At 42.4% G+C, this 25,555-nt stretch overlaps 1 protein-coding gene across 11 annotated transcripts in view; it reads left to right on the plus strand.

The window, feature by feature from the left end:
- Positions 1-25,555, plus strand: part of CALD1 (caldesmon 1) — a 197,374-nt gene that overhangs the window by 82,722 nt on the left and 89,097 nt on the right. For 7 of the 11 annotated variants that reach the window (XM_074585194.1, XM_074585231.1, XM_074585260.1 and 4 more), the window contains one exon: positions 20,346-20,457. In XM_074585194.1, coding sequence (XP_074441295.1) covers positions 20,387-20,457 — 71 coding nt within the window. In that variant the 5' untranslated portion in view covers positions 20,346-20,386. Of the gene's footprint in view, positions 1-638; positions 663-19,103; positions 19,613-20,345; positions 20,458-25,555 lie in introns of those variants that run through there. The other 4 variants (XM_074585212.1, XM_074585277.1, XM_074585292.1 and 1 more) reach the window with 2 other exon arrangements.

Genomic DNA, 25,555 nt, shown 5'->3' on the forward strand with positions numbered 1-25,555 from the left:
AACCAGAGCATCATTTAGATAAAGTTATGCTTCATCTTAGGGTAAACCAAAACAAGAAAACCTGCTGTGACTCATCCAAAATTTTGGATGAAGAACATTTTTTTTTTTTTTTTTTTATTTTCCAGGAATTACACCACCTAGGAATTGTAAAACTGACACATTGAGTAGCTGAAGAGAAATCTGCTTCTAATAAACCATGCCTTGCCAGACAGAGGTTTAAGAACATTTAAAAAAAATATATATCTGAATAAGCACAAGGATCGTAGTAGGGGCAGAGCCACTGCTGCGCTCGGAGTGAAGGGAGTGGAATTGATTATCTGCATCTTCCCAGTAGGTAGAGAGCAGATATAGCTCGCTGGAGAGGATGTGGCAGGAGCGTGCTGCGCTTTGGCTCTGGTTGCTGGCAAGGAGTCCTTCAGAAAGCAGTGCCAAGCACAGCTTAGGCACAGCAGAAGCTGTATCTTACTGTCTTCTGCGCAATATTAACCTTCTAAGGCAGGAAATGCGTGCGCTCAGGGAAAGATAGGCTGGGAGCTGGGATTCCTCAGTCTTCATTGACAACTGCTCTTTCTCAGCTGCGTCGCAATAAGCTCTCCTGTCATTTAAAAACTGCATTACTGATACTGCTGCTTTGAACTTCCCAGGGACCTCGTTCACTTGGAGTACGTAAGTTTACAGAGCAGACCAATCTCTTTGTGATACACGGGGCCAATTGTTCAGAACCCTGATAGTCGTTATACTGTGCAGGATTAAAAAATAATAAAAAAAAAAAGAATCCCTACTTCCCAGGATGTTGTGAGATTTTCCTTGCATATATTTCAGCGATGCTTTCGGATCATGGGATGAAAGAGCCTCGGTCAAATACTTCTAGATTATCCAGAAGCGGGAAGTAGCTGAAATCTCAAAAGAATATCTTGTCTCCAGCTAATGTTGTAGACTCAGGTGCCGTAGACTCAGGTGCCGTGGAGGGTAGCCTCAGAAGCGCATCAGCACTGTTAGACATTTATCTGAACTGAGCTTGAACTCCCAATCTCTGGAAGTTCCCCCTTGCCTGTTTTCCAAGAAGAGCCTGATCTTTGCAGCTCTTTCTCACATGAGCACTGCAGGTTTGGAGCTGTTAAGTCTTTGGCCTGACTCTCACTTTCGCTAAAGTCTCTTTACACAGTTCAGGCATTCTGCTTCAGGGATCTTAAAATGAGAGTAGATGACATTTAATAGCATAAATGAGAAACAGGTCCCTAAAAAAACGAAGTGAAATTGGCCTTTCCTAAATTGTTGAGTGCTGACCTTGAAAAAACCCTTAAAGTCTCTGCAGGCAGACTGAAATTTTTTTAGGAGAACAGATACCCCAAACTGCAAGAGATTTACCTGAGGCAAGTGAGTTGTGTTGTGGTTTTTTTTTTTTTTCTAAGAGAAAATTCTTTTCCATTACACTTGGTAACCCACATGTCTGTCTTAAAGCGCTATTTATTTGTCACAGAACTTCAGAACTGTTGGTGTAATTTTTACTAGTTTTAAACATTTTCATATATTCTGGTTATGTGAAACATATTAAAGATTCCATTTGTAGTTTGAATATGGGGTGGTTTCTTTATGTGGGAGGCAATGTTTAAATATGTTTTGAGAAGGGGGGGGCAAGAAAAGCTGTCATCCATCAACTGGTATTAAGTCCAACTTTGAAAGTTTGATACAAACTGAATCTGACTGTTAGTGCAGACATGATACAAATTAGCTGTGACTTTATGATACCAGCTGTTTCTCTGACAGGGTAAAAGGGCACATAACTAGAATAGCATCTTTTGTTGAAAGCTGTGTTTCCCTTTGTTAAATGTGGGAGCCTCAGGCAAAAAATTATAGTCCTTAGTTATGTGACATGTGCAGTCTGCAACATGTTCGTGGAGCTCGGAGGGCTTTTTACTGATGTTTTTCAAAGACAGGGTTATCATAAGTGTTCTATTTTCACTAGTTTTATCACTGAAAGACAAATCTCTGTCATGTTTTTGCCTCGTGTTAAAACTGAGAGTAATCTAAGTGGTATTTTCCTTACAAGTACAAAGAAAATACTGAAGAGCGAAACCAGAAAAAAGTGTGCAAAAAAGAAATCACACATTTTAAAATAAAATTTAATTTCATTAATTATTTTGATTAATCAATTCCCTCCAGTTATTTTTGCTTACCAGAATTTTCAGTTGTAGTTTGTTGGTTTTTTGGTTTTTTTTCCCCATACAAACTAAGTCTACAGAGTCTTAAACTAACAATCAACATTAACTGAGTATAGTTTCTTGAGGCAGCGGATTAGTCCTGACACAGATGCGGGGATGCCCGAGCCAGCTCTCTGCAGTCACGTCTTAGGTCTTGACTCATGTCTGGTGCTAGGTGGCTGTGCGCAGCTTCCCCGCCATGTCCAGCGCCTGGGCGAGGGGGGTGCCAGGGGCTGTGGGGATGGAAACGCAGAGCTGACGCACCTGAGGAGCTTTGTGTGGAAGCAGCTGGGAGGGTTCCTTTGTTTCCAGAGCTCATAAAGCCTACTCATAAACTGAAGTGGCTCTGAGCAAAGCTGTTTGGGTGACTTCACATCACTGTACATCTGCGTCCCCGCTGTGTATCTGTATGATCTTAACATATCCCCTGACCACCTCAGGCAACAGGTTGGCTGTAGCATGTAACTAAACTGAAACAATGTGATTTATTAAGCAATCAAATTAATCTTACGTCTGGCACTTGACTAAGAGCCAGTAAGATTTCAGAATTTATTACTACAGGTAACAGACGTACTCCATTTGAATCAATCAGGAAAGGAGCACTATTAAGAATGGAGTTACGTTATTAGTATACTAGTGTTTAACTAGGAGTACTATGAGGAACAACATTTAGGCTAGAACTACTAAGAGAAGCAAAATTCAGGCTGAATATTTAATAAACTTTCTTAGACGAATGGTTATCAATGTTGATGCTAAACTGAAAAAGAAAGCATGTCAAAACAGGTACTTTTCAGACCTGTTTGTTTTTTCTTTTTTTAAGGGGCCATGCAGTAGCTTTAGAACTATGAGCAGTGTGAAGGGCATTGCTTCCAGATTGTAAGTGGTACTCCACAAAGGAAGGATGCCACTGCTAAGATGAAAGTGGGAAACTTCTCTGCAGACCATAATTTTAATTTCAGACAGGTGGCAGTTAGAACAACTTGATGATATTTTGGCCGTGTCAGAAATTACCGCACGAGTCCTGCATATCTTTCTACATGGAGTAGAGAAGCCTCTGTATAACCTACTGTGTGAGATGGCAGAGCAGACAAACCCAAATCTTAATGAAGATGCAGAAAAGAAAAAAATATGTGGACATAGAATTGTAGCAGGCATATGAGTGAAAGGGCAGAGTTAAAAGTGTTGGAAAATACTAACTACTACTGATAAACTTCTTGGAGTAAATTTAAAAAATAAATATATTTCAAAGGGGAAGTTTAGGATGTAATAGCTGTTGTGTTTTTCATGCATTGCTGGTGATAATGTGAAGCACAAAATAGAAAATTCCAAGCGCTGATAAACAGGTCTTTTACATTTCTGTTGCAAACATGCAATTTTATTACCTAGCATCTGTTTCTGAAATTATGTGAAGTATTTATTTAAAATGTTTTACCGTGATAGTTTAAGTGACTAGAGAACATCTTGTTTTCATGAATGTATAGAGTGGTATGTCAACAAACAAAGGTCCCTACATGACATTCGAAGAACAAAACCCAACCGCAAGAAGTTCTACATTCTGAATTGATTTTTTGATGATGTAAAAATCCTCTTGGCCAGCTATCTGGTTATGGTTATATCCCTGCAAACCTGGAGTATCTCCAAAGAGAGCTTAATGTATCCCTTCCATTCATGCAACCAGGCTGAATATGGGAGCACAGGGCTGGTTACAGATGCAATTAAAGTAAAAATGTGCAGGAGATGCTGCAGAATGTGTTTATCACTAATGCACAGTAACCATCAAAAGGAAAAAGATCATGTGGGAAACTTAAACTGGTAGCATTGTAGCAAGCAAATGGTATGCTCTCAAATGCGTGATAGCTGCAGAAGCCATCATCACAGTTGAATTTTACAGCCATAACGTCAGAACCATCATAGCCTCTTGCAATATCGTGTTCAGAACATCTCGTAATAAATTCAATAAGAGAAGGGATGCTAGCCCTCAAATCCCAGAATTTAAATTAATCTTTTCATTCTCTGAAAGTACATTACTTGTAATGAAAATGACATTTTTCCTCATTTTGTGTTTTAAACTGTTGAGTTGCTTTGTTCTGAACTTCAATTAAGTTGCCATATTCTTCTCCAAGACGGTTACGTTCAGTGGTGAAATGATGTTGGCTCCTTTGGGTACTTGGGAGAGAGCAGCCAATATATTGTCCTCAGCTGGTCCAGCTGCCTCACCTCCTCTGAGGGGAGAGGAATTTGTGCCAGTGACTTGAGTTACGGTCAAATAATTGGGTGCCATTTCAAGGAGGCCTAGGACTGCTGGAGAACAATCTTCATCCATGTGGCAGACAGGAGGGTATTCCTCGTGTTGAGTTGCTCTGGGATTTATGGTTTATGATAAGGAAAGTCCCTTTACTTTAAATGCCCACTGTTTTGTAAAATGCAAAATGACTCACTGTGTGTTTCATGTTGTTACCCCTCTGGCTGGCTCACTGCTACCCTTATATTCTTCTGTCTCTCAACTTGATTAATTCATAAGGGTCAGCGACTGTTTACTTTTTATGGTTATTTAGTACCACACTCTATGACTTGTCTCTTTGGAAGACTCTGCAGGCAAAAACTCTATTCTGTATGAGTAAAAGAAGGGAAATTTGACCTTGAAAGTGAGTAAACATTACAGACTTGGTTCTGCCAGGCAGTGGCACACTGAACATTAGATGAGTCCTTATATAGTTTTGTTGATGATACGGGTTCTTTTCTTTTCCCCCTTTTCTTTCTTTCCGTCCCTTCCTTTCAATTTCCTTTGTTCTTTTACTTCCTTCCACTCAGCCCAAAGCAAAGGTCTAGAAGCAATGGTCTTGTTCAAAGTACAGAAGCCAGCTCCAAAACCAACCAGATCTAATCTTGCTTCAGTTTTAAAACCTTGCTGGAGGGAGCCAGAATCCCTTTACTTAAATGACTTAATTTGCAAGCAGTATGAATCATGCAGCAACTGCCCAAGCTCTGGGTAGAATATATTGTACATATGTTTGTTCTTTAGGCAGTAAGAAGAGAATACAGAACTGGAGGTCATTTGAGTTACAACTACTTTGGGGGAATTTTTTTTTTAAAAACATTCTTTCTAACAAATGCAGTTTAAATGGGTTTGTTTATATGGCGTGGAATTGGAAAGGCCCAAACTAACCAGGCTTTGCACAATGTGGCCTTCTTCCAAATTAATCTAAAATATTTTAATCCCTCTGGAGTTTCTTTATCCTCTGCATCTGTGCTATAGTGGAGACACATTTTTAACATTTCTTTGAGGAAAATTACCTTTCTTTCCCTCCAACTGTACTCAGCAAGGTCAATGGAGCACTGTTATATGCTATTTAAACATCTGAGATTCATCATATATCTGCACACCAGAAAGAATCATCATAAAATGTCTAATGAATCCCGACTGCTAGCCAAGCAAGGGAGTCCCCTTACGGATACCAAGTATTAGAAACAAAGAATACATGCAAAAATACAGTTTTTACACTTTAGCTTTATACAATTAAGAATTAAAGTGCCCCTAAAGAAGGGGGCAGGGAGTGTTTGTGACCCCCAGAACAATTTTGGCAAATCAAACTCTGTTTGAGCCAAATTCTGAAGTTGTTGCATGAGCCAAGATGGTTGCTGGGTCTGCCTGGGAGTAAGGGGTCTGCTAGCCCTGTGGGACCAGACAAGGCCTGAGCGTGAGCCTGGAGAGGCTTCTCGCTCCTGGGGAAGGAGATGCTCTGAGTCACAGTTGAGCTCCAGAGCCCCTGGCTGTGTGCCTACACTTGGTTTTAAGGCCTTTTTGTTTTCTAGTTCAGTAGCAAGTTTATGGGACTGAACTCACTTTACTACCCAGGAACTGAAATACTGAGGGAGGCCTAGATGTTGTTTTTTTTTTTTTTTTTCTATTTCAATTTTTATAAAATTATTTTCCAGGCATTTCAAAAGCCAGTGCTGCTCCTTCAGCTGCCAGTAGTTCCAGTCAGTCTGAAATGGCCACAGGGAGCAGGTACAGCTCTGACCTTTTGGAGGTTTTATCTGGAAAACTATTATAGGGGGCATTTTAATCTGAAATACCATTCTATAACTGTTATACTGTTATAGATGACACCAGGGCTGGTTTAATACCAGAGTTTATTCTACACTCGTTCTTCCTTTGCATGCTGCTAGGTCATGAAGTTCAAGTAAGCAGTTGAACCTTTGAAGGAAAAATGATATGCTGAAGGCCTCTGTTCTGTGAAGGCACAGGGGTTTTACCATAGTTTATTTTCCTCACCACTGCAGTCCTGCAGGGGCTACAGAGAAATGAGTTTCTCCGCTAACCTGCTCCAGGCCGGTGTTGGCCTTGTCCTTAACTCCTGTTGTGCTCCATTTTCCCAGTTAGAACGTGCAGGTAACAAGTGCTCGTCTCTTGCACAAGGGGCTGCAGGGTTGTGGGGTGACATGCCAGGATAACGGTGGTCTGAATGAAATCATCTGCTAAGATCAATCACCCCAGGCTCTCCCTGCTTTTGAATGAAGAACCATACCTACCCCAAACATGCTTTCTCCGTCTTTTCATATAGTCAGAAGTATTTTGGGACCATTGCAAGCCATACAGTAATGGAATAAATTCCAAATGCAGCAGGAGACCACATCGGGGGGAAAAACTCATTAAGTGCCAAGGGCATTTCTTTTTACTTTTCTTACTGGGACTGGAAAATATTCCCTAAATAATACATCTGGATATAGAGGAGTAGAGAGGGAAAAGATGAAAAACAATCCTTTAAATTCAGTAGGAGCCTACATTAATGGCTTGTTTAATCTGCCAGCTGGCACAGTGTTGACTTCTTGCTACACATACTTTAAGGAGACCTATGTAGCTCTTGGAACCAAGTTCATATTAAGTTGTAGAAACTTAAATATTAATAAATTGGCAGGACTGCTTTTTGGTACTTAATAGAAATCAAGAAACTGCTTAGTCATCTCTAAAGATATTTCTGTCTCCATTTAATGTAAATACCAAAATAATATGGATTTAAAGCAGTAGCAAAGATAGTAAAAAGTCAGATCTGTTCTGAATATGTGCCCTCTCTGAAGTATGTGCACATCCTTCAGACTTTGCAATCATATGTGTTCCTATTCCCTATACAACACTTTGCTTGAGGAAGAGTTTTTCTAATGTCATTTGTGACAACATTTTGTTTCAAAAAAGTATATTATGAGTTTGTGTCTTCTCCAATGCTCCTTGGCCAGGAGAAGAACTGGTGCCATCTTGCCGTCTTTATGTAGATTTTTATTTGGGGTATCTTGCAAATGGTATCACTTAATAGGTGCTCTAGGGTATATTGCACATGTATTTTATATGACTGTAAGTGTTCATGCTTTTGTTTTTTACCTGGCTTTGTGTGAGGGTATATAGGTGCAGTCGAATGCAAACTTGAAGCGCAGTGTCAGCTATATAACTAACATTTATACTTTCTGTTCCTAAAAAGTTAGGCTACATCAAGAAGCGTATCTTCTGTTTTCAATTACTTTCAGCATTGGAAAAGCAAACGAGAAAAGATTTAACTGCAGACCAACCTGTCTTTTATATTTAGGGAATCCTCTAATAATATCTGAAGTGACACTTGTCAGTATTTACAAGTTATAAAGGTTTGATTTGGTCCAGGTAAGCAGTGAAAAGTCTGTCTAGTTTACTCATGTTTATTTATGAATTTCAGATCTGGCTTTTATTTTCTTTGTTCACCTTAAGGTTGCAAGCTACTTTCAGGTTTTGTGTCTGGGGAATGGATTGTAAAAATCCTCCAAGTTTGCAAGCATTATGATCTGGGATTTTAGTTTGATCCTTTTCTGTACCTCTTTCCAGAGTCTATTTCTTTTTTCAGACCTCTTTTCCCATCCTTGCCTTCTGTTCCCTTGCCTTCCTAATGCTTTTTTCCACATATTTAATAGGGTATCCTTGCAGATATTGCCTCACTAGTTGTACTCTACTCCTTTAGAGCCATCAGATCTGGTGAGTTGTGAAGCATCCACCATCAGGACGCCTCGATGCACACATGCCAGTCATAAGTGCAATTATTTCTGCTTTTGTCTTGTTGTCTTTTTTCCAGCTAGCCCATAACTAAAGGTGATGCGACTGAGTTATGAAAAACAATTTGCTTAGTAATCATAGGCTGCTTTCCTATTTGTAGAGCATTTACAAACAAATTGGAAGTTTTCCTCCCTTCCCTCCCCCTTCCACCTCTGTATTTCTGGTTTTGGCCAACACTTTTTAGACATACAGCCCCGCTCTTTGGGTTGGCTGTGAAAAATGTGCTTCATGTGCGTTCAGTGCCCAGAACATAGCCTGTGACCAGCCATGTGTGCTCTGCGTCTCATTCTGAGCTGGGTGGACCTAACAAGGCAACAAGGGAGGCTGGCGGGGAGACCCCATAGGGGTTTTGGATCTCTGGGGAAAGGTAGCAGATAATGCGCAGTACAGTATTGGGTTTTTTTTCCATTTATTTTTTGAAGGAAAATGAAACATTTTCTTTTCTGGACCACACAGGCATTGTCTAAGGCACAGTTCCTAAAAAAATTAAACAACTGTAAAATTTATTGGCTTGATACAGTGCTCAAGGCTAACTTTCCTTTGTCACGTTAATACAAATTAAGTCTGTATGTCTGCGTGCTCTCAGTATTAAGTGCACGGGATACTGTCAGGCCTCACCTGCCTTGTTTAATTGACTTTGAGCCAGGTTCTGTTGAAAGTTTTGGCGATGCTGTTCCCCTGCAGGGTGAAGCAGTGCACAGTCACACGCAACATTACTGATGTACCAGTGCGTTGCTGTCATGGTATTTGCTGGCATCAAATGTTTGTGCCTGAATGTCTAGATATCAATCAGATTACTGTCAAGATTATTCAACAGCTTCTCTATGTGAGTTTCATGAAGGGAGCTGGCAATATCGTGATCTTACTGTGTCAGGTTTTATGCTGGCTCATGCACAGCGTGAAAGTCTGTCATCTTGCCTATTGATTTTTTTTATTTTTTTTTTGTTTTTGTAAGAAAACCTCACTGCTGTTGGGTTTTCTGGCTTGGTGATATTGTTGTGTTAATGTTTCCTTGCTTTTGGCTAAACTTAGCATAAAGTGAGGTGTACGATGTAAACTTCAAATATGGCAAATGGTTTGAAGGGCACCTATTTTGCGGTATGCTGCTTGAGATATCCTGTCAAAAGGCTCCGTTTTTGCTGCCCTGCTTTACCTCTTTAAAGCAGGCACTGACCTCATGCTTCAATTTTCAACCAAAATGACACAGAATTGCTGCTCATTAGAGATAAATTGATATAGCTACTTGGCAGGAAAAAGTCTGGGTTTCATTTGTAAAGATGACTTTAAAAGTGTGAGCTGGAAAAGCCCAGTAGAAATTTCTGGAGCTGGATCCATTCCTGGTGGAATTCCACAGATTTCCATGATGTTCTGCCATTGAGTAATTGGACTTTCAGCTGCAATGTATCTATCACGGTGTCATGCATTATGTCTGTGCAAACTAATTGTATAGGTACTGGGAGGGAAGACGAATTAATTAAAGTTTAAGACAACAGGAAAGACCTTGAACATTTATCATTCATTTCTTTTGAGGAACTGGTTGGATTCAAAATACTTAGTGTATCTTAGGGTGCAACTAGTAAGAACAGCAAACCAATGAATTTTTAGGGGTGTGGTTTTTTAGTATTTCTTTTTCCTTTAAAAATGCGGGGATGGGGACTAAAACTTGGTATTGTTGCTTATTGCTGGTTCAATAGAGCAAGTGAGACCCCTCAATTCTCATTAGAGTTTATGATGCTCAGCACTAGGCAGAGCTGTATGCTAGGGCTGCGTGTTTTAACAGGAAAAGAAAAAGGGTTGAAAATAAAAAAATGCAGCCACGGTAAGCTGGCTGCATTGTATCTTCATATTATTTTCTATTACTTTTTTATGACTGACTATGTAGCTTAATATATCATGATTTTGTATTTTGAAATACGTTCCAGAAAACATGTGGAGTTCCAAGTCTGGCTGAGTGAATGTTGCTGTTGGAACCTTACCTTAGACTTGCTTGAACATTTTATTATTTTTAACAGCATTACCTTAGCTTTTTAATTCAGAACCTGAGAGATGCAGAGAAAAGAGTGTGAATAAAGTGATAAAGCATTCATAAAACTTACTTGGACGCAAATAAGTTCAGACAACATGTTGTTGAAACATTGTGAGCATGAAGGTCGACAGGCGTGGTGCAAGGGTAGGACAAGAGGGGAGCACCAAATGAGAGGGCCGGGAGCAGAGTAGCAGAAGTCAGTGAGGCAGAGAGGCAGATACTTCCCATCCTTACTTGTTGCTGGCCCTGATCAGCTCCTTGCCTGGAGGGGGAAAACCTGTCTCTTTAGCAGAGAGGCAAGTATGGAGAGCTGCACTGCTGCTGCTGGCTTCCTTGCCAGTTCTGGTGCAGAAGAAATGCTCCTGCACTTGGACGGCGCAACATCTTCCCTGGCTGACGCCTGCCCTGCTCCTAGCCCAGACCCTCTGCCTATTGCCAGAGCTGTGACTGTTGCTCCCAGTGTGACCCTCTGCTTGTCATGAGGGACACCAGGCCACCCTTTGTCGTGTCACTCTTGCCTGCATCATTGGGTGACTAACTCCCCTAGGCAAGAGCCCTCAGCATGCTTTCTGCTCCTGTGGCTTGTCCTTCCTCACACTGCTGTGGTGGTACCTTGCCATGTGGGCTCATTGTGGCTTTGCATGTTGACAAGGGACTAAGAGCATCATGGTGATTAGCACTCGGTGCATGGCCATCAGCTGCTGTGGGCATTTCTGTCTCCAGCTGCACCTCCATTGCACCTAGCTTGGCCCCTCTCCCAGGTGGTTGCTGTCCCAGCTGACACTTGTGTCACTACATGTCTGTCCTGATGCAAGCTCCACCAGGCACACTTGCATCTACGTCACTTCCTTCAGAGAGGAGGCAGGCAGTGGGACTAGGACATGCGGTGCATCCGTGATGTCTACCAGCTGAGCTAGCGTGAGCTCCCTCTCCAGAGGATGTGAAGTCGGGTGAGAGCATTGACAAGAATAAGTAATTTTTCCTTTTCTCCATGCCTTTAAAGGCACAAATTGAATGGACATCATGTGGCAGCTTTATTTGTTTAGGTCAGAAATTGAAGACTGGCTTTTCCATAGTTGTGGCAGCTTCTTCTGCTTGTGTGATATTCTTCCCCATGCTCTGATTTTTCTCTAATAGAAATTGATGTGAGAATTGGCATTGCCATTTAGTAGGGCAAGAGGAAATGCATTCTCTTCTTTAACACGCCTTGGTCATGTGAGCTGGACTTAACCTGTTTATTAGTGATGATGTTCTGCTCTTTCCTGTTACTAAGAAACAAATAGCTCCTGACTGAAGGGTGTTGGCGTGGGCACTGGTTTTCTGCTCTTAGAGATTTCAGTGAGAGATGAAGCTGGCCAACAGCTGGGGCATTGCCACAAGTTTCAACAGTCAGGCCACAGATTTGGGACAAAGAGTGTAGGAGGACTAAATGCATGATATGGGCATTCTTGTGATTAGACTGACAGGATGAAGCTGAAGATCTTCACTGGTAGAAGCAGATAAAAGACAAGGGTAACTAGTGAATTATATCCCATGAACCCGCTTCCCAGTGTTTGAATGCAGAGAAATAGTGAATGAAAGAGCTCATTTTGGGACTAAACAATTTTACAAACCGTTTTGTGGGCTATAAAATCCCTTCAGTTTCAGCATGCTTTGTTTTTTGAGATGGAGGGGCTCATTGTCATTACCTGGGATATCTTCACTTCTATTTAAACAGTAGTAAAGGGCAATGCAATTTTCAGCTGCCCTTTGTATCTGCGGCAAAGGCTAAGTATTTCCTCAGTGCTAATGATACGAGTAAAAATAATTTGTTTCCCACAAGTAAGCATTGCAGGTGTAAAAGAAATCATGCTTTTATGTGTGTGTGCACAAAGGTATGAGAGGATGAAGTAGCTTATATTGCCATAATCTGAGATCACACCAGTTTCCAACATGCAGGGTAAGTTCACTGATCTTTCGTAGTGTATATTAGATGAATTTGGCCTGCGAGGGTGGAATCCAGTCCTGATTGAAGTCTCTGGGAAGTCTGCCAGGGATTCCAAGAGGACCAGGATTTCAACTCTAGTCTGTATATGAATAATATTTTAGTATCTTCTGATCTTTGGGGACAACATATTTGAAATACTTCAGAGGACACTTGAAGGGGAGAGTCAAGGGTCAATCCTTCTAACATGAGAACCAGTGGCTGTGCCAGCAGCTTCCAGCTATGTCTTGTTTCTTCCTTTGTCTGCTAATGGGAAATGATAGACAAATGTCATCGAGATCAGGGGTGGGACCCGTATATGCAAATCCAAATGTCAAGAGAAAGCTCTGCCTGGCCCTTATGTCAATGTGCACTAGGAGAAAGATGAGGAAGGAAGTGGGAGGAGTGGAAATGGCATACCCACACTCAGCCTGTCCGAGGGAATAAAGACAAATGGGGACTTTCCATTGCAACCGATTGGCTCTGAGATGATGGGTCCTGCTGCTGCACACTTAGAAGTGTATTGCAGGGTTAGCAGCAGCACACTGGATGTTTGATAACACATCTGGGATGGTGCAGCTCTGTAATGCTCCTTTCCCAGTGCTAAATCAGATCGTGGATACAAGAGATGGACCTGAGCAGGTATTTAAAGCCATGGATCTTTTAGTTGGAGACCCAAGGAGTGAACTCTGTGGCAGGGACAGTGTCCTATAAAAAAAACTCCGTGTCAACACTTTCATGTTGTTCACCCTGCAGAAGCAGGAGCTGATACAGGGCCTGGCACCTGCAAGGACATGTGTGGCACTCACTGTGGGAACATATGCTGTAGCCAGGGTGAGTGAAACCTGTTCATCACCTATTTGAATCAAGGGCCTGGACCATGATGTGGTCCTGTGGGCCATCAGTAGTTTGCAGAGCAGCACCTGGGAATCTGTATTCTATGTAATCACTACATAGCCCCCGAAGTGTGATTTTTCTGATGCTAAGTATAACTGCACTTGGTTAGTTTGCCATTGATAAATTGTCCTTGGAAGTCCTAAGAAGCATGGTCAGATGAAACAAGGCACAGGCTAGATTGGAATAAAACTGTGTGTTCACATGACGTAATAGATTTATTTTGCTTTAAGTCCCAAATGAGCTATTCTGTTTGGGAAGGAGTAAAGCTGCTTGATATGAGTGTGTAGATGTGCATGTGTGTGTGTGTATATATATATATATGTAAAAGAGTGCATTATCTGCATGAATACTTGTCCAAGTTTACAGCAACAATTGCAGATGTGGTTTTACATGAAAGGAACATTACAAACAAATTTATGGAGGAAAGAAGAGACTCTTTAAACATATGCTTTACTATTGGTAATACATATTCCACATCTCAGATTAAAGAAAGAGCACGCATGAGGTGTTAAAAAGGACGAACCAATCTGTTGAACTCCACCTTTTGACTTCAATGAAGCTGCACCTCTTTCTAAAAGATCTGAGTGGCACTGAATGCTTCTAATGCAGAATTAAAAGAGGAACACGGAAAATAATTTCCAAACGTTTTTCTGACAAATTTTCATAGAAAACAGATTTATTTGTTTTGACTGAAGATAGATTAAGGAACTGTAATTCTCTCAGATATTGCAGTAGAATGCTTGTCATGCCTGCTTTTCATGGATGCCAGATTAAACAAGTCACACTTAGACAATGAGTGTTGCTTGCTGAGTTGCTCTCAGCTGCAAAAGGGGCAATGAAGAGGTCCTGTTTTCACTTCTGAGGTGGAAGAGATATAAAGAATGAGCAATGGTCGTCCTAGGGATACAGTGGATGTCATAGCATGTAGCCAGCTGAAGCAAAACATTCTTCATCCTCCTCACTGACCGTTTCCTTTACTGCCATTTAAAAGGTCCACACCTCCGCACCAGGGCTTTGGGACAAGTGAAGTGGAGACAGATGGGAAAATGGGACATTTGGATTAATGGGGTACAACTCACAAAACTGCTTACAGTCTCAATTCATGTCAAGCTTTAATGAGAGATTTGATCTTTTTTTTGTGGTGGTATTAAAAAAATAAAAATAGAGGGAAATGACAGAATAACTTAGGTCTTGTGTTACCACTTGATCCTGCAGTTGAGGACAGGTCAGAGGTCCAGCTGTATGCGTGTAGAAAACCTTTGTGTAGGTGGACTTGGAAGTCTTCCCTTTGCTACCCCTCTGTCATCTTCCTGACAGAAAGGATTTCTCTGTCACCTTTGTTCAGCCCTTCTCTGCGACGGACATTCCTGTTTGTAGGATACGGGGTTTTTTTAGTATTGATGTTACATCTAGTGGCCAGGACAGAACCCGAGGCCTGGTTGTGCTTTAGCCTTCTACAAACGCACAGTAAGAAGAATTTGCAATTGGTGGAGATAACATAAGGACTAAGAGATACAGAATTGACTAAGGCTCAGTCCCTAAGGCTACAAAGTAATTTAAAGATAGAACCAAGCAGGAATATCCCCAGTTGCTGCATTCATCCTGAATGCTAGGCACTGGGCCATGGTATCTCATTGACCTCTTTGTTCTGCACTGTGTGACTTGAGTTTTCCTGGAAATCCTACCTCCCGCTGCTCAGGATGAGGAAGGGAGGAAAGGAGGGAGAAAGATGCTAGGAACTGGTCATGGTTTCTTTCATGGAGAAACCTGATATTGTCCTTTTTTACTACTCTAGCCTTTTTCTGTGCTTCATGTGGGTCCCAAAATTTCTGCCAGGTGCCACAGGAGCCCAAATCCCCTTGCTCCTTTTCAGGTGAATGAAGCTATGTTTGACCTCATCCTTTAATGAAGAATAGGCCAAACTGCTGAGAAGGGGGTCTGATAAGAGCTCTGATCCGTGCTCTCTTGCATGGGCAGTCATCACAGCTTGCAATCTGACTGGTAGTTGTCTGGGTGAGGCTTGCCCTGGGCATCCACATCACCAAAGCAGTCAGTGATCCCATGTTAAGGAAACAGGCGTGACTTTCAGGCTCTTTGGGCCTGAAGGTCACCAAGAGGAAATCTGCAATTGTTTCAGTGTACTGGGAGGGGAAGCAAGATGGCATGTGCTTGCACAATGCTGTCACCAGCTCTGGCCAGTGTAGAGCCCTGTGCGACACACAGCCATGCTATATTAGGGAATATGCTCTGGCTTGAAGTTTCTTGGCTCAACTAGGTTGAAGCTTGTGTAGAGGCTCAGCATAAACATCACAGTCTGGGAGCTCACTCAGTGTAATGGAAAGGTGACTTGCAGGTCTTGAAAGAAAGACGTTTCTATTTGTTAGAGACCTGAGTAGCAGTTTGCGTTTTCACTTGCATGTTACCAGTCTAGCTCACCTGTTTTTAAGCCCCACTGTGAGCTGAGTTTTTTCCGAAATCAGTGCTCGGAGCAGGGTGAGGACAGTATTAAATTTGAGCCAGAGCAGGAGGTTATTTTCTTCCTCACTCTGGAATTATACAGATATGTGGTTGTGTGTGTATTTCAACCTAGACAATTTATTGTTTGCTTTCAAAGAGCATATTCCTGTTAATTGATATTAAAATATTTAAAATATTTTGTCATATATTTCCAGTTACTGTGCCTTTCTCTGATTTTTGCACCTTGTTGGAATTTTAAACTCTCTCATAGGGTGACACATAAAGGGGAGCGGGATTTGCATGTGTGTGTTTCGTACCAGGAGGGATTAAATGTGGCTGTTCTTGAGGGAAGCACTTTTTAGCAAGACAATGAAAAACTCAACAAATTTTAGCAATAAACCATAGTCGACTGAAGATCAAAGGCGTTATGTGAAGTGCAGAGATGAAAAGGAGAGAGAGAGACTGGTAGTGCTTTTGAAATGAAGACTGTTTTTGCGGGGAGATAATATTTGCAGGGCACATACTTCGCTATGGTTCTGATTCGAGTAATGTGGCAATGCTCATAAATGTTGTAGGTAAGTTATTTTGCTTATCTGTCTTCTCTTAGTTTTTCTTACCATGCCTTCAGGAACACCACAGCATTCATCAGACATCCCATGATCTAAAGGTTCAGTCTCAGAATCAAAAGAGATAGGGACCCTGAGAAGACCCTTGTAGGTGAGGCTGTGGAAAATCTGAGTCCTGAGCAGGAATTATCTAGAGTAGTTTCTGAGAGGTACTTTTCTTTCTTCCTTTCTTTCTTTCTTTCTTTCTTTCTTTCTTTCTTTCTTTCTTTCTTTCTTTCTTTCTTTCTTTCTTTCTTTCTTTCTTTCTTTCTTTCTTTCTTTCTTTCTTTCTTTCTTTCTTTCTTTCTTTCTTTCTTTCTTTCTTTCTTTCTTTCTTTCTTTCTTTCTTTCTTTCTTTCTTTCTTTTTTTTTTTTTTTTAAGCAAGGTCAAAGATCTTTGTACTGTTCTTCCACAGATCCTTCTTCTAAGTCTGGTGGTGGAAAACTCCCAAGAGTTCACTTCAGATTCTTTCAGTGTTATTTCAGTTGTGTAAAGTTTGAAAAGATGCTAAGGGTCTGGTTTTGAGATAGAAGCAACAAAATGATAATTTTTGTGGTGTACCCTTTCACAGTGTAAGAGTAGCCCATACCCCAGTAATTTGCATACGCATGTGGATGTCAGGAGAATGGAACTGGTCAGATAGTTTCAGACATCTACTTCTAAATATATATATATTTCTGCTTCTTTAAAATTTATTGACGACTTCTCATTGAATTAGGTGAAAAACATACCTGGAAATAATTCAGAGAAAAAAATTGAGATATCAAAACATTTTCCATCATACTTTGAAAACCAAAATTTTTATATAACTTTTTCTTTTTTTCTTTTTTCTTTTTTTTTTGGTTGAATGAAACATTGCTTTTGATTTGAAACAGTTTTCTTAGGGATGGTTTTCCTCTTTTCAGAAATATGAAACTTTTTTGGTCTGACACCAAATTATTAAAAATGTGTAACAGGAAAAAAAAAGATGGAGTCAAAGCGTAAAAAAAGTAATTTCTTTGCACACCTGGGAAGGTCATACAGAGAGATACTTTCACATTTGGCTCTGAAGGTAGGCCCTGGAGTGAAGCTGGGTGGTGTGTTATATTTTGGCCCTGGATGTTTTCACTCATGAACAATTTTCATTTTTAAAAAAGAAGCATCAAAATGTGCATGCTCCCAAAAATGGTTTGTAGAAAACACTCCAAATAATTGGTACCTTCATTTACTTTTAACAAAGTAATTTTTGAATCTTCTGAGAGGCAAAGATGCTCTGAGAAACTCTGATTTTATACTCTCTTTTTGTGGAAACAGGAAATATTTTTAGGGAGAGTGATGAAGTTACAGTTTAGAAGTTTTCAGAGGCTGATAGATAACAAATTGTTTTGGGGAAGATAGTGAACAGCACTGAATAGCTGACTTCAAGTGGACCTCCTAGCTGATGACTCATTTTCTTGCACTGATATGGCTTTGCTAACTGAAAGTTGTACTCTTGACTTGACCTCCATTTCCCAAGTGCCTTCCTCGTTTTTGAAAAAAGGATTTCACTTGCAAGTCATCTGAATGCTGTGAAGTGGCTGGACCTCAGTCCTTTGAGAGGAGACACTGTACTCTAATAAACCCCACACATCCTCCCAAGACGTCCATCTATCTGACCTTCATCAAACAACAGAAAAATACCCTGTAGATGGAGAAAGGTTGCTGCATCAGGGAACTTCTCCCGACTGCAGTGCAATCTCCTCTACACTCCTGGGAAGGAAAGATGGGAGGAAGAACAGAAATAGTTCTGGGTTGTTATTATTATCCTCTTCAGCTTTCCTCAGGAGAAAGAGAGATTGAGCTTTTGGAGATGAGAGATGATATTGAGGACCATGTAGGAAGGGGAAAAGGTGGAGGTAGTGGCTGGGACATTTGGAGAGGGGATAGGGGAAATGTGGGTGCACAGAATCTGGAGCGGGGGAGAGGGAAGGAAGTGGAGAGAGGGACGTACCTGGCTGGGTAAGAAGTGATGAAAATGCAAATAAATCAGATGTCAAAGCATGTCTTCTATGGGGTGGTCAAGTGGGGAAAAAAACCTTTGGGATTCTCAGTTCTAGCACATGAGGTGTCAGCCTAACAGTCAGCTATTTATGTTCTAAATCCCTGATGGTGACTGTACTCCACAGACTAAATGCTGCTGCCTGGTGCAGTCTTAGTTCCTGTGGATACAGCCATCCGCCCTCTGTGCACAGAAACCCAGCACGCTCCTTCAGGCTTGCTCTCTGTAGTCTACTGTTCCTCCTTTGATCCTCATCTCTCAGCCAGGGGGAACCACATCAGTCCTGCAACTCAAGGGCCCTCTAGCAAAGGAACTGAGGCAGGATTTAGCTGCACACATAGGCTGAGATGAAAACACTTCTCAGGAGAAAGGGGCAGATTTGCTGTTCTGTGTTCTTCAAGGGGTACAGGGTGGTAAGAATAAACAAACAAGATTTGAAAAAAAGTCTTGTTACAACTTGCTTTTTATATATATCATCTAATTGTGCATTAAAAAAAAAAAAAGCAGCAGCAATTGTAAAGTCATTATCAGATTTGCGAAGTTAACATTCCCTTTGAACCTCCACAAAACAACCCCAGCCAGCCAAATGCAAAGAAAGTCACAACAACAACAACAAAATTTTAAATCCTCCAATCCAGGAACAAATCAGAAAGAAAAACACCCCCGGGAAAAGTAAACTAATAAAATAACCTTCACAAAACCCCTGCCCTCAGCAATGTTTTAATCCAAAAAAGGGGGCAGAAAAAGCCACGGATTCCCTTAAGTTATGAGAGACTTTGTGATTGCCAGTGATTTTATGGGGAGGGCGCTTGGACGCTGCACCGGCGGGCAGGAATATAAAGCCACAAGACAGATCGACATCTGCAAACAGAGCGCTTCAAAATAATTTACAAATGCACCTTGGCTTTGTTTCCCTTAAACGGCAAGCAGTTCACAAGCCACCTTTTGAAAATTTTAGTCTGCCTCTGCACGCTGGCTTTCTCTGCGGCGTAAATGGCCGGTCGTGTACGAACGGGCTGGAAAATGTTTTTGGGGGGGGGCTGTGGGGGGGTGGAAGTCCTCTGAGTGCAGCGCCTAGGCTAGGATTGCAGAGGAAGCTGAGGCCTCCAGCCCTGCACAGGAAGCAATCTTAGAGCAGGCCTTAAATGCCAGATTCCAGGCAGAGTTTAACTAACCACTGACAGCTCTGTAAACAAAGCAGGGACAAAAAGAGAACAGCTTTCCCTTTTCTGGTAGTCATTTTTGGTTTGGGGGCTGCAGGGGAATTCTGTAATACTCGGCTTGATGGGATATAAACCAAGGCTGGAAAGGCTTTGTATATGAAGAACTGTAAAGGGGAAAATATTTCATGGACTAAATCATAAAGAAGAAGGTAGGGCACGGGGAAAACGCGTGGATTAAACTACAAAAAAAATATTGCTACTTTGGGTTCTTTGAGCAGGATTTATACATAGCTTGGCGGCTCCTGGGTGGTATTTAAAAGCCGCGGCTTATTTTGCTTCTCTTCTTTTCTCTTCTCTTCTCCTTCTCTCTTATTTTCTCTCCCCCCCCCCCTTCTTTTCTCTTTTCCTTTTCTCTTATTTTTCTTTCTTTTCTCACTTTATGTTCTCTTCTTTTCTGTTTCTTTTCTCTTTTTTTGAAGGTGGAGTGGGAACGGACAGATGAGGGCTAACTTTTGCAAAACTTTTAATTATCTGTGCAACTAAAGAAAATAACAAATCTCTTGTGCAGAGGTTTTACTGCTTCCAGTAAAAAAATGGAAGCTTAAAGTTAAAATCCTGCTGAATTTTTGCTTTTGTTTGTAGAAAAGACTTGTGACGTTACAAATAGCTAGTCTGCAGCTAGCAGATGTATATAGTCCTTACTTAAAGCATGTTGATTTAATTTTAACTGGGAAACTAAATGCAGGCATGGGCTATGTTTATCCTACAAGGCATTTCATTAATCTTGTTTATCTCAACAATACTGAGGAAGTTAAATTTTTTGATGGAAAAAGAAAATAGTTACAGCGAAGTTAAGAAAGCAAAACAAAACTAAATGGACTCAGTTGGTTAAACGCATCCATTGTGTTTTCTGTCTCATCTAAGTGGTCATCTCCCTTTTAGATTTGGATCTTTCCAGAGCTCTGAACGCTTGAACACCCACCATGGATGACTTTGAACGCCGCAGAGAACTCAGGAGGCAAAAGCGTGAGGAAATGCGCCTTGAAGCAGAGAGGTGAGGTATTACGTATGGAAAATGGTGCCGGTGGCTCACCTTTGATTAGCAGTGGCTTTGAGGATTTCTGTCTTAATTTCCAAAGTATGCTATAGCTGACCAAAGAGTCCTTGCTAACGATATGTGCCATAAAATAGCTTTAGTTAATATTGTGGGAGAGGCTGGAATTCAGGGGTGTCTGGTGTCTAATTCCCTTAGGCTGCTGTAAGTGCCCTGGCTTCTAGTTATTTTATTATATAGACAAATGTAAATAACGAAGGTGGACTAAGCCCATGTGAATTTATTGATAGGAAAACTCATGCTCAGATGCCATGTGAGTGAGTGCTGTGCAGAACAGATTGGTGTTTGTCTTTTCAGACAGAGCTAAATTTATGATATCAACTGAATGCTGAGATGCACTTGGTATATGTAGTATAGCATGTCTGTGAATTGTCTGACATTACTGCACAATTGCTGTTGTATTTGTATTGCCTGCCCCTTTTTACTCATTTATAGCCACTATATGTGGGCAACGAGGGCCATGTTTGCTACTGTTTGTTACAGATTTACTTTGGTGCAAATGAGAACAGAACTTGACATGGGTACGATGATGTCAATTTATGAAAGAAGCAGCATGAAAATACTGGGAAGGACATTTCATTAACCCCATTTTACACCTGTACAGTTCTGTTTGCTTTAATGAAATTTCCCATGATTTACACTGGAGTTAGCAGGCAGAAAGTCAGGCTCCATTTATTTTTGTAATGTCTGCTTGGTACAAAGATTTGATTTAGTTTATTAACACTGTAGTCATTTTTTTTAAAAAAAAAAGGAACTTAGATTTAAGCACTTTTTGCTCTCTTTTTTGTATTTAATTTTGAGTACGGACTTCATTTTCGTTTCTGGTCTTTCCCATGTGTTGATAAAAGTCATAGTGTTTTGGATTCAGGATGCTATAGGAGAAAATACATTTTCACAGCTGTTTTAAACGGAAGTCAGCAGGATGCAATACCAAATATATTTTGTATGCCTGCTTCGAGCTTTCTTAAGAAGGCCCTGCTGCATAAGCAGGGCTCTCTGATGGATGTTGATGACACCTGGGGGGGAAGTAGATGAGACGCAATGGCCGCCTTTCTTTCCGAAGGAAGTGTTGCCACTGGGTATGTGAGCTCTCGTCGGGCTACAAGCTTGAACCCCTGAGCTCTGGAGAAGCAGCAGCGTTGCCTGCAGATAAATAAACTCACGTGAAGCGTGGTGGCCAAAGGGAAATGAGGCGGCAGCCTCCCTTTGCAGCCGTCACCTGGTCGGTGACCTACCCCAAAAGGCAGAGGAGCAAATGTGCCGTGGCACTGAGCTACCTTCTCGTCTCAGAGGGCTCCCCCCCGGGCCTCAGGCGATATTTTTGTTGGGCAGCGTGAGAGGGATTGCAGAGCCCGTGCCAGTGAACGGTATAGCACATAGTACTTACATACTTCTAGTGTAATTCTGCTTTAAGAAAATCTTTTTATGGAAAAGGCAGAGGCTTTAGGGTTTGTTGCTAATAGAGGCCCTGGGCAGCCTGTGGAGGATGCTGGGGGGTGTAGTCCGGGAGGTGTTTTCTACTGTGGAAAAATGTCACTCGCCCTTCCCTGTGAAGGCCTCTAAGCTCTTACGTGAGCGTGGGGAGGCTGTGGGCAGGCCTGGGCATCAGTGTGGGGAGGTCTGGGCATCGGCCATGTGGCGTGGCTGGCTTGCAGAGGCAGTGACAGCCGGGGGGGAGGGCTGGGGATGAGGTGCTCTGCCCTCATCGCCATGGAAGCCGAAATCCATGATTTCAGGTGAATCTGTAAGTCACTGTGTGGCCTGTGATTTTACGCATTGGCCCAACTCCTGTCCCCGATCACGCGTGGGGAAAACAGAGCCCTGGGGAGGCAAAAGCCGCAGTCCGCAGCTCCCCCGTGTCCCTCGAAGGAGCCGTCCCTGGGGAGCCCTGCAGGCTGACCGTGATCCCTGCCTGTGCCTGAGGGGGAAGCCAAGAGGGTGGGCCAGAGAGTGGTGGCCGCTGACATGGGAAACAGTCCCCTCCCCATCCACCCAGGCCTGCTTTTGGGAAGTCTTTTTGCCACATCTGGGGCGGCTTTACTGGGATTTTGTGTGGTAACCTTTGTGGAGGAGGCAGGCTGGGTGGCAGCCTGGTCGGAGGAGAAGGGCTTGGGCCTGTCTCCCTGTTTTCTGCAGAAGCGCTCCGTGCCCTTTCCCACACATTTGAAGGCTTTTAGCAATAAATTGCTGTACGCTAAATCTTGCCGTACTCCCTCTGCTGCTGCCAGCATCAAGCATTCAAGTACCATGAGTCAGACCCTTAAAAGTCACAAGACTGCTTTAAAAATCTTGAGATCTTAAAAATAATTTAGTCTGGCCTTTTCGGTTTTGGTTTGCCTTAACAATAACAAATCCTGGTTCTTAAGTTCAGATGCGGCTCTGGGAGCTGGGACCTCCTGTAACCTGCCCCAGAAGGGGCAACGCCGGGGAGGAGCTGAGCATCCATCCCCATTGCATTGTACCGCTCACGCCCCGCTGAAGGCAGCAGCGTTTGGGCAGTTATTAACAAACAAACATGTCACACTGGATTCTTTTTTGGTGAATTGCTATTTTTAGGGGTTTGGGGATCATCTTCACCTTTAAAAATAGGACTGCAATGTGTTTGTATATGTCTTAAGCCACAGCAATCTGCTTGCCAGACCTCCCTCTGTCTGAATGCTTGCAGGTGTTTTATCAACTGGATTGTGCAGTCCTAAAGAGCAGCACGGAGCCTGAAAATGCTCCATCAGCTCTGAGCACTGGTACCTGCTATTTAGGCACCAGAGCATTTCCCTGCACCCTCCCATCAGGGGACTGTAGCTTTGCTATGGGGAAACCACGGTTGGTTGTAAGCATTTCCACTGGGAGACGACCAGGCAAATGATTATGTGTAGGCTGTAACACGTTTCCTAGGTCTCCTAGACACTGTTTAGGCTCCTTTGAGTTGAACAGTAAACCCAGAAGTGCAAGCAGCCATACCAAGCAGCAGTATTTGTAACTCTGCCAGCTGCAGTGACGCATTTTGCCATTTCCTGGGATAAAGGCACACGGAAAGCGTGTCTTCCCAGCCTGACACCCATTGCCCAAAAGAGATCGAGGGGTGAAGATGCCTTGTAGCAGCATGGGCTTATGCACCACAGGCCTGAGAGGGAGTGACTTGACCTTATGGTGTCTTCCCTAGGGGCCAGGGGCTGTGTGAGGAGTGGTCAGGATACATGTGCTGTCAGCTTCCCAAGTGTCTGTCATGCTGGAGCCACCGATGTCCAGCCACTTATGCCTAATGTTTGTACATGCTTAGTGTGAGTTTGATCCTTGAGGATTGATGTTAGGCTATGGGTTTTTGGTTTTTTTCCCATTAGAAAGCTGCTGGAAATGGTGCGTTGTTGTGCTGTGTCGCCCTGGCATTCTGGGTTGATATGTTTAGCATTGATACTGAGGAGATGCTGGCTTTGTCTTTTAAAGGCCAACAGCGTGGTTCACCCCTGGCATGTGCTTTGGCTAGTAGTTCATGCTGTGGCAATTCAGATTTAGATTGCCAGCAACTCAGAAAGCTAATGGTTTTTTTGCATTTTAAGCTCTTACCATTACAAGGCATCTCACACTTCCTGGATTCCCCATATGGGGTTGCTGCACCCACCCAGAAATTTTTTCCAGCCAGAATTTTTTGGCTGTTTATATTTGTTCAGGATCTCTGGAGGCCTATCAGCACGTTTGGAGTAGCAGTGCAGACCTGTCTAGGGGGCATGTGGCCAACAGCAGGCACATGGGGCTTTGTCCAGCTTTCTCCCAGGCTGTCAGATTTATTGCACGCTCTCAGGCTGGCAGAGACCCAGCAGCTCTTGTACCTCATGGGGGAACAAGGCTTTCCAGGCATAGGCTGGGAAACCCAGAACCAAGTATGGCAGCCTTAACTGTGCCCGTCTGCTAGCATTTTGCATGTGATTTGTACTGATCGGGTGTGAGGTCAGGGAAAATAGAACATACCAGCCATCTGGGTGATGGAATGTGCTACGTCTCTAACTGCTCTATGGCAAAGCCAAGGCTTTATCCTGTTCCTCAGAGGCAGAGGGATACGCCTGGGATGGTGGCTGTATAAAGCCCTGAGGTCCTAGTCCAGAGCTGACTGAAGTCAGTGGGAAGCTTTCCACCAATTTCAATGGGCTTTGCATTAAGCCCTACCTGAGTTATTCCAGCCAGATGATTTATGAGACAGTCTCAGTGGCAGCCTTGAAGGAGCTGGATGAACGCTTTGCCTTCCCAGCCACAGGGTACATACCGTGCTGGAGTATTGGGGCCATCACAGAAATGGGTTGCGCTTAACTGACAGGAAAAATCCCATATGTAGTTGAAGCACAGGGGATTGACTTCTTTCAACAAGGGAAAAAACAAATGCCACCTGCTGCTTTGTTCCTCTTCCTGGGCAGTAAAAGATGTTCTCTTGAACAAAACCATCAGGTTTTGTCATTTTGATGTTGTAACTGACACTGGAAGAATTTAGCCTGGGGCTAGGTAGAGAGCGTGTGTCTGGAGGGGTGGTGCTTTGTGAGTATCTTGCTGATGCACTTTGGTCTGTCACAGCTGCATGCAGATGCAGTGAAAAATTGAGGTGAAATACTTCTTGAAGTGACAATAGACCCACTTCCTTGACTTCAGCATAATTGAGAACAAAAATTGGCCCCTTGAACTCTCTAAAGAATAGCTCTCAGGGTAATCTATTTAGCACTTAAACTGCAATTTTACGACTGGCTGACTTGCCATTGCCCCAGCAATGTATTTTCACCTCTCCCTGGTGCTGGGGCTCTTTCAAAAATTATACTAGGAAGCTGATCCAATTTACTTCATTGCCGTACCATCACTACTGCAGACTTCAAGAAGGTCTTAGGGTCGTCATCAGACTGGTGTCCATTTAGCTGAAGTTTTTTCAGAACTTTGAATCTGAACCACAGCTTTGCCCTGTACAATGCTCTTCTCTCAGGGATTAGAGGTTATTTGACTGGGAAGGAGAGATATTGGTCATCCTGTTGTGAACATACAGCAAAGAGAAGTGGCTATCTAGCAT

Source organism: Larus michahellis, chromosome 1 (genome assembly GCF_964199755.1).
Source record: "Larus michahellis chromosome 1, bLarMic1.1, whole genome shotgun sequence".
Lineage (NCBI taxonomy): Eukaryota > Metazoa > Chordata > Aves > Charadriiformes > Laridae > Larus > Larus michahellis.